This window comes from Taeniopygia guttata, chromosome 4A (assembly GCF_048771995.1).
Source record: "Taeniopygia guttata chromosome 4A, bTaeGut7.mat, whole genome shotgun sequence".
Taxonomy (NCBI): domain Eukaryota; kingdom Metazoa; phylum Chordata; class Aves; order Passeriformes; family Estrildidae; genus Taeniopygia; species Taeniopygia guttata.
In genome coordinates, this window is record NC_133029.1 from 4,243,506 (window position 1) to 4,252,981 (window position 9,476).

General features: G+C 44.5%; 1 protein-coding gene across 1 annotated transcript in view; it reads right to left on the reverse strand.

Moving 5' to 3' along the window:
- The window catches only part of LOC100218233 (connector enhancer of kinase suppressor of ras 2), a 170,122-nt gene extending 162,783 nt beyond the window's left edge, over positions 1–7,339 (reverse strand). Inside the window, exons 1-2 of the mRNA XM_072929029.1 lie at positions 6,727–7,339; positions 6,396–6,469 (exon numbers count right to left, since the gene is read on the reverse strand). Coding sequence (XP_072785130.1) covers positions 6,396–6,469; positions 6,727–6,770 — 118 coding nt within the window. The 5' untranslated portion in view covers positions 6,771–7,339. The remainder of the gene's footprint in view (positions 1–6,395; positions 6,470–6,726) is intronic.
- Positions 7,340–9,476: the final 2,137 nt, after the last annotated feature.

Consider the following 9,476-nt stretch of genomic DNA (forward strand, 5'->3'; position numbering starts at 1 on the left):
TCCAGTAGAAATATGTAAACATCAGAAGACTAAAGAAACTTCTAAAAGAACATTAAAACTTTTAAAAGAACAGGGCGACAGTGGGGCAAGAAGGTCTGGGAAGAAACCATGAAAGCATCTTATTGCTGAGGAGGATTCAGTGTCTTTGCAGCTTCCTGACATACAGCACCTCATTTAATGTGGTCTGAAAGTGCCATCCACAACAGCCAATTTATCCTGAATTTTGCTTCACAAGGTGAAGCACTGTGAAGTAACAGAGAGCTGGAGAAGGTTGAGCTCTTCTGAATCTGCATTGCCACTCTGCCCACCCTGGGATGGTCAGGACTGGGAGAAAGTTGGGGATTTTGCATCATTTTAACAGATGGTAAAGGTTACAAGGCCCAGCAAGGCGTGACACATTGTCTGACTGCTGATACTAAGCTGCAAGACAATAAAGTAAATTTCTTTACATAATGACCTGAAAGATTAGTTACGCTTGATAAATGTGACTTGAGAGACTCTCATTGAGCTCAGACTTTTCTCTGGGAGCAGAATTACATTTCTTAAAAAGGTCTGAACGTATCTGCTTTATAGATAGGGAAGTTTCAGAATACAGTCCTAAATAACCTGATAATAAATACAGACCATTAAATTGCTAAATGTTGCTGAAATCTTTTATGGAGACAGTGCTAATCCAGTTGGTTCTTGGAAGATATATAGACCAGTTTCTAATTGGTCCTCAAAGTGGAGCTAGTGAAAATTGATAGGGATGCAGAAATACCTCAGCCAAAATAATTTCCATAGAGAATTAGAGATAGACTTGATTTAGGAAGGTCTTTGTAGAACATTTAGCTGTGGGCCAGCTGGCAATGACCCCAAGCACAGCTGCAGTCACTGGGAGGACACAAACTGGAGCCATGGGCTCAGCAAAGTGTTTTGTTGTCCCTCCAGGCTGCCAGTGGTGCACAAACTGAATTAAAGCTGGAACAGTCCAAGCCTTGAGGGCACTGGCTCTTGGTAATCCTGCCAGTATTTTGAGCTCTGTGTCACACTTTAACCTCTGGGGCAGGGAGGAATGGAGGAATGGGCCTTTGGGGAGTGTTGGTGGAAGTGGAGCAGGTCTGGGTTCGCTCCTGGAGCTGCAGCTCTGACAATCACCAGCTCTGCTGCTCTCCTCATGAAACACGGCAGGAAAACCTCTGAGCTTTAGACATTTGGGCATCATCTCCCATGGTTATTCTGGGAAATATAAACTGTGAAATATCCAGGAGGAAGCCAGAGCTATAATCTCTTTGTGACTTTTCAAATTTCAAAGATGAGGTGATTCCCATGCAAGAAACCATCCCAAGGTCTTGGCTGAGCTGGTAGAAGCCTTGAGAAGACATTAGGTCACTCTGCTGGGGACAGACTGGGCACAGAAACACTTCCAGAGGGGCACTGGAGCTCTTCTCAGTTGTATTCAAACCCTCCTACAAAGGGAATGGCCCAGCCTGCCTGGACAGTTATTCCAGCACTTAACTGTGCTGAATATTGGGAACTTGTTCCTTGAAATCTGACCTTTAGCACGTACACTGCAAAGCTGTCAACTCTGAGGCAGGCTGGGCTGAGCCTTGAGAAGCAAACAGTTTACAGCACTCAAGAGTTGTTCACAAAATTCATTACTGAGAAGCATTAAAGCCCCAAACTTGTGAGAGAAATCAGGAGGAATTGCAGCCAATTCTGATTCAGTGACTTCCTACTGACGACTGGAAATGTGGTGCCAGCGGAACACAGGAATCCAAGGGGGAGCCACAAGAGCAAATTGTTTGTTTCAGTTGTACAAGTGGTGAGAGCAGAGGAAAACAGTGAAACCTTTACTTTAGAACAGCTTGGAAATTGAACTCTAATTCTGCATTTGTGGTTCAGGTCTCTCCCAAACCTATTTGTCTTGGGAAAGAGCTGAAAAGATGCTATAAAACCTACATTTTTCTAAATAAGGGATGACCTCTGTTATCTACTCCAGTTTCAAATTGCATCTGGTGGAACTGTGCTCCTGCTGACGGGGTTCCGAGGTCAGGAGGGGGACCAGGGAAGCAGAGCATCACCAGCTCAGCACCTCCAGGGCTGCTTTTGCCCTGGATCACAACACCCAGCTGTGCTTCCAGCACCTTCTGGGATCTGAGAAATGCCATGTCCTGCAAAGAGAGGAGGCTCCTGGCTGTGGCACTGCTCCAGCACAGGTAGTGATCTAATGGGAAGGGAAGGAAGAGGGAGAGGGGTTTGCCGGAGCCCGGCGTGATGTGAATGTTAACAAATCCTCTCACGTCATCAGCTCCCTGCTCTCCTCTCCCTCCCTCCCTGCCTTTCCCTTTCATGAGCCAGCCTGAAATCAGGGAATTACATGCTAAGGAAAACCCTTCAGCTAAACATATAATTATTCTGCACAGGATCAGTGCAGCATAGTTAATCAGTTTACAAACTGAATTAATTTTTATTTTTTTTTTATGTCTACATCTCCTGTTGAGGGTGCAGAAATTCTGTGTTTAAAGGGGGAAAAAATGGCTAGCAGTTGTGAAATGAGTATCTACAGCAGACCATTTATTAGGAGAGAAACCTCCACTGCAGGCTGTTTTGGCAGACAAACCTGTCAGTCCCCAGGACTTTGAATCACAGACTCTGTGTGGAGTTACTACAGATACTTAAGGAATAGCTGGTTTCCCATTTTAATTTTCAGCTGTTCAATAACACTGCATTCTCTGAAAATCACAGCTGTATTTCATTGCATTGTATTTCATTTCATTTCCTTGCACTGCTTTGAAAAGTGACTATTTATTTGGACAGAGGTGTCACTTCCCTGTAAATGAGTTCACATTTTAAATGACCTACTTGTAAACTGCTCCCCTTAGGAAGTACAACATCTCCAATGCTCTTGCTTGTAAAAGTACAGAGAATTCCCATCAGATTTTGCCTCCAATGGAAACAGAAAGTCTCACTCTTGTTAATTCAGTAAGACATCCTAGCTCCCCTCTGCATCCCAAACCCCCAGATTCTGTACAGGACTCCCCTGCTCAGAACACGTTAAAATAGATGGGTTTGGCTTTGGAGTGTTCACTGATAACCTGCAAAGTGTCCCTGAGTTTCACAGGGAGCTCCTGCACCAAAAAGCAACAAAAATCCCCAGGTAAAGCATTCCAGATGCACATCTTGGAGGGCAGTTTGCCATTTACTCCCATTAGTGTGTTAAACCTAATCCAGGGAAATCTGACCAGTTGGAAACCACCCTGACCCTGAAGGCATTGGGGAATTTATGGGTAATGTTTGTTTTCCAATGGGGAAATCTGAGCAAGGAAAAAGGCTTTTCCTTACAAAAATCCCCTTCTTTTGGGTCCATAAAACACATCCCCAGGAAAACAGGTAAGTTATGTAAGAAATGGCTGTAACCAGGGAAAACACCTGAAAACCATTTGAAGATGTTTAAAATTTTGGAAAATTTGGGGAAAAAAAGAATACTGACTAAAAACTGTTGCTAAAAATGCCTCTCCAATTAATGTTGTCAGCTCCTTTGAAACCTTCCCTTTTAACCACATCTCCAAACTTAACGAAGTATGTTTGCATAGAGACAAAAGTATGCAGAGTTTTAACTTCTAGAACCCCTGAGAGCCTCAGGAATCAATTTCCCCAGACTTGCATGGCCTTTTCAGGTTGTCCACACCATCAGATGCAGTTCCCTAATTGAATTCCAGTTGAGTGAGTTCCCGAGAAAGGGACTGTGGATAAATACAAGATGCCAACTTGTCATGACAATGTTCCTTAAAGCTTACCAATTTTTACTTTTTTGGCAAGTAACATTTCCTAAAGGAAAAGAACAGAAGGGTGTTTCCTCCTTGGGGGGGGGGCTGCAGCTGCTGCTCTCATCGTGTGCTGTAACCAGGACACATTCTGGGGACCTGGGTCTCAAACCATTAACATCATTTTCGTGGCTTCCTTCCATCTTCTCTACAGTTATTTGATGCTTCTGGTACTCACTGCTAATTAGTTTCAAAACATGGGCTTTGCTAACAGATCTTAAGAATAAGTTCTAATGGCTTCAAGGGATGTGATAAATGCAAGTTTTAAAAGGGTGTTGCTATAATTTCCCTGTGAAATATGTTATCATTTACAGTCTCCACAAATAAAACTAATTGTCTACATATTTATAAGCCCCCCAAAGGTACATTACAGAGGCAATATTTGTTCCATTTTTTATTAATGTGTTGCTCTCTACAGTCAAGATAATACTCATACCTAAAGTAGTAATTTTTTGAAAGTGTCTTTGATTTATCTTCTAATGCTGTGAAAGAAGTGACCTTTCAGAATAGAAGAACCACATCAAAGCTGCCTTTTCACTGCAAATCACTGCCTGTGCAGACCTCCGACCTCCCTGGCACATGGATTTAGCAGAGTGACTGTAGCCAACAGAGCTGAGCTACACAACACATGGAAATTACAGGCAAACAGTGGCCACAGTTGGGCAATTTTTGCAAAGCAGGATAGTTATAAGTGGTATTAAACTGACTCCAGTCTGCCATTTGTGTGGGTTAGGTCTTTGGCTGCAGCTGAACAATGCATCTGCAAAGGGATAAAAAGGAGGCTTGCAATATTAACGTGGGGGAAATGGACAAATGTGCAACTTTCCTGCTCGTGGGTGTGCAGCTCATGCTACCAAGGAAAATATCAATTTGTGAATACTTCAATGTTCACTGCATTATATTTACTTATGCTTGAACACAGAGGCACAGCACTGACAATGCTGCCTACTCCAGATATCCCTGTGGATGGTGCACTGTGCAGGCTGGCATGGAAATGCAAGTGTCAGGCAACTCCAGCCATTCAAAAACCTGCTGCTTGTGTGACCTTCCTGCACTGCACATCATGGATTACTGTTCCCCAGTATGCAATTAGTTTGCATCAGGAAGGATAAAAAAGTAGCAGGAAGTAATTTTGAATTTAGCAACAAGTATTCTACATGTTTTGACACGTAATTTACATTATAATTCAAGTAAGGAGTTAAATTAGCAGAGTGATCTGTCCACTTTTTAACTCTTTCATGTACTGGGAATGAAGGTGTGGGTCAGATAACTCCTCTGCAAATACATTAGGATTTGCTATCACCTAATGACATTGTAGCCTGGGCATCAATTCTGTATCTAAAGGTTTAGGACTCATCCCAATGACCTGCTTAAACACTCCCAATTACCCCGAGTTCCCAACGCCTGAGAAACAAAGTACATCCATTCCCCTAGACACCGTTTGCTTCACAAGACTCTGTGCTGGTAGAAGAATAATTAGCTGATAATGGCAACGTGTCTGATGAGCACCAAAACAGCCCAATTTCAGCGAAGTGTGGAGATGTACCTCAGCAAAATGAGATCAGAAGCATTCCTCTATTAATGAGAATACTTCGAAAGCTTTAAGGACATTCGAGTGGGCACCCAATTCAACCCTCCCATAAGTTCAGTCATCACATCACAGGAATCATTTCCAGGAGTAACCTACACCCCAAATTTGCACTTCTCCTTATATAACAGAGATCCCCCGTGGCAGGAATTGTTTGTCTCAAAGGCAGGCAGCTCATCAGAAGCGCTGTATAACAACCCTAATGCATCCCACCGCGGGAATACATCCTCCCCCCACTCCGGAGAAATTTAAACCACTTATCATCAGAACAATCCCTCACCCTCCCATCCATCCCGGTCTGTTTGCAGCACAGCCGAGCATTGTCAGGCAAAACATGTCACAGCTGACGGCTGTGTTGTGAAACTGCGAATGTGCAGGGAAATCATCATTCCTGTCAAGTTATCCCGGCGACTTTCCCCGCGGAGCCGCGCTCAGCCCTGCGCCTTCCCACGGATGCTGCGGCCGCGGAGCCTCGGACAGGCAGCCGGGACAGGGTCCCTGGAGGAGCCTGGACAGGGCAGGACACGTCCCTGGAGGAGTCTGGGCAGGGCAGGACCCGTCCCTGGAGCAGCAGGATGCCTCAGTCCAGCCCCCGGCTCCTGGTGCTCCTTGTGGTACCCAAAACTACAGACAAGCGCTGCACAGCCTCTGCATCAGATCACCTGATATCAGCAAACCAGACCTAATCAGGGCAAATTTAAAGCAGCCAAACATCCCGGCGTTACCCTGTGCGAGGCATAATGGAGCCGTGAGACAAACACTTTGTGTCTGCATTGTCCAACAAATGCAGTTGATCCCCGCTCCGATGTCGGCAGCAATTCCCACAGCACAGCACAGCTCCAGCAGCCTCTCCTCAGCCCTGTCTCTAACAAGTACTGGGCAAAGCAGCACAGGGATGATCAGAACTGAATAAACTCTTCCCAAAACAAAGAATGCGAGAGCACGGATGCAAACCGGCAGGATCCAAAGTACAGACAATACACGGCAATAAGCGATCCTACCTTTCATCCAATCCACTACTTGCTTGGGCGTCCACTTGCTAATAGGTTCCATAACGAGAGCCATCATCAGATCACTTTATCATTCACACCAAAATCAGGGGGAAAAGGAGAGAAAAATTGTATCAGAGCATGGCTGGGCTAGGAGAGCAGTCGGATTTTACAGTGCAGTTCAAAGAGAAGATGATGCTTTGTCCCTCCAGGTTCCTCCTGCACTGATTCAGTAATGTATAAAATTACACTGCTTGATCAGCTCTGGCACCTCCCCCACTGCACACAGCCTGCAACACCCGGAGCAGCGAGCCAGGGAATGGTGCAGTACAGACTGACTTACCAAAGGCTGTGCCCGCCGAGCCAGGCACGGATCAAACACGGCATCAGCCACGGAGCGATCCCCGCCGGAGCCGCTCCGCGTTATCCCAGCGAGCCCCGGGTCCTCAGCAGCGAAAATGGCACTGCTGGGACTTGATGGCAGATTGTCTTGGCTTCATTGGGAATATGCTGACTGTCACTCGGCTTAAAGCGAAGACAGAAACGTCAGGATATCGCCTGGCATCTGGCAAAATGCTGAGCAGCTCCATCTTTACAATGCGAAATGTTGCTGGAGTCTTGTACTGTGTAATCATGTAATTCAGAATGTCAAACACAGTATGAAAAGTCTTACCCAAGAAAAAAAACTACTGGGAGAAAACTCTTCTTTTTTTTTTTTTTCTGGCCACATTCAGGATATTTCCTCCTATGAGCTGCTCATTTTGTAGGGAAAGAATGACAGCATCGAGGAGGCAATTTGTACTACTACAGCACTTTAGGATAGACAAGTACAGCAAGTATTTTGACTCTCAGTACTGGAATCATTAGTCAATGTCTCCCTTTTGTTATGAAAGAAAAAAAAAAAACGTTTTAAGTATTCCTAACCCTGAAGTTTACTACCCTTCTGACAGATGAAGGTGAAATATTTCAATGAGATGTGCCAAACAGCACTTTTTGGACCCATTTGTGACTCTCTGCGCCTCATGCAGCACAAATTCTGCATCCTGTGGCTGAGAAGGTGCTGCAGGCTCCAACCTTTTGTCTGAGATCTGCAGCCCCACTATTTTATGTTAAGGGGAGAAACTCAGAGACCAGAAAAAAAGGCAGAACAAAACAGTTCCACCTTTCTCCTCAGTGATCTTTCCTCTCTGCCTTTTTCTTCTGTGCTACTCCAAGTTTCCCAGCACATCAGGGGAAGAGGATGGTGAGATCCGTCCTCTCTCTCTTGTATGGGGGAACATGAAATACCAATGGAATCTTTATCACAGAATCCCAGGGTGGTTTGGGTTGGAAGGGACCTCAAAGCCCATCCCATTTCACCCCCTGCCATGGCCAGGGACACCTTCCACTTGCTCCAAGCCCTGTCCAGCCTGACCTTGGACACTTGCAGGGATCCAGGGGCAGCCTCAGCTTCTCTGGACCCTGTGCCAGGCCCTCCCCACCCTCACAGGCAAGAATGCCTTCCTAAAATCCAATCTTAACCTACTCTCTGGCAGTTTATTCTCTACTCTTTCAAGGCTCTTTTTTCTATAGTTAAGGATGCAGACAGGCATCTTTCCCCCCACTAAAGCCTCTCCAAAGAGATGTACCATTCTCAGCTCAGTGATGCACTCTATCCTTTTTTATTTTTCTTTAGCTTTGGGAAATAGTGTGATTAGTATTCTATGATGTATTTGGAGTGCACAGAGCACAGATCTTCTTTACAAAAGGATTCACATCAATTCTCCTTCAAGAAGGCTGAACAGCATGTCAGCTTCCTCTCTGAGTTTTGGGAGACCACTTTCAGTAGCTTTAGTTCTGTCTAAATAGCTGTTTACAATGGACATCATAATGACAAAGCACTCAAAGGCACAATACTTCTCTTTTTAGGCAATAGTGGGCTAGAATTGAGAATAAATATTTCTATTAGCTATTGGAAACTGTACAAGTTGTTTGGGGGCTATTCTTTCTTCAAATTCCTATTTTTTTAAAGTTCAATACCAGCATGGAAGAATTTGAGTATGTTGTGTATGAACTTGGTATTTTGACACATTTGCACAAAAAAAAAACCAATCTTCATTCATGATTGTTTGGACTATTTCCCTAATTCCTGTCATTTGACAGACATTCTGTCAATGCCCCTTTGTCTCACATTTCCTACCCAGGCTCGACTGGGCACTTTTTAAAACATATTTGGACATATTTTTGAAAGAGGATGAAGCCTGAATTCAAAGCTCATCAATGTCAATGGGAATAATTCCACTCATTTAAATTGTCCTTGGATGACAAAAGAGGCCTTCAACCATTATTTTGGAATCAGGACTTCCATTTTCACAATGAGAACCTTCTAAATCTTTCATGTCCTGTTACTGAAGATCCTCCCCCCAAAGATGGTTTGCATTTTCATTTATTCCCTCTGTTATTCATGGTGCTGGCTCAGGCAGGAGCTATAATTTGTCTGGTATAATTTGTCTGGAAGACCCTGGCTGTTAGATAAACTCCTGTGATTTTCCTTTTCATTACCAGTCACAGTTTGCCTGTATTCTGGGATTTTACAACCTTCAGGACAACCATCTACTTTTTTGTTCTACCTCTTGGAATAAAATATTCAAAGCTGTTAAAAAAAGCTCCATTTCTCTCCTTCCTGATGATTTATTCAGGTTCATTCTCCGTTGCAAAGGTCAGTGCACATGGCCCTGGTTTGTCACGAATCATTCCAACCCCAGGGAAATGTTCCTTCAACTATTCCCATGGGTATGTTCAGTGTGGCAGCCCATGGGTGGCTCTACCTGGGGGTTTCCTCTGCTTCTTCTTTTGTTGTTTCCTTAAAGATTTATTCCTTACACCCATGGGCATGTCACAGGAACACGGGCAGATCAGGAAAGGAGCCTGTGGCAGGCCATGGGACTCAGTGATGGATCCAACTGAGCATCAGAAAGGCCAAATGGAGCCCAGACTATTTCTGGAAGCATGGTTCAAGTCAGTTCAGAGCACTTTTTGATACAGGTTGTCCACTGTGCCCGCTGAGGTAAGGACTCTGGAGTGAGTAACCATGGAATATGGAATACACCCCCT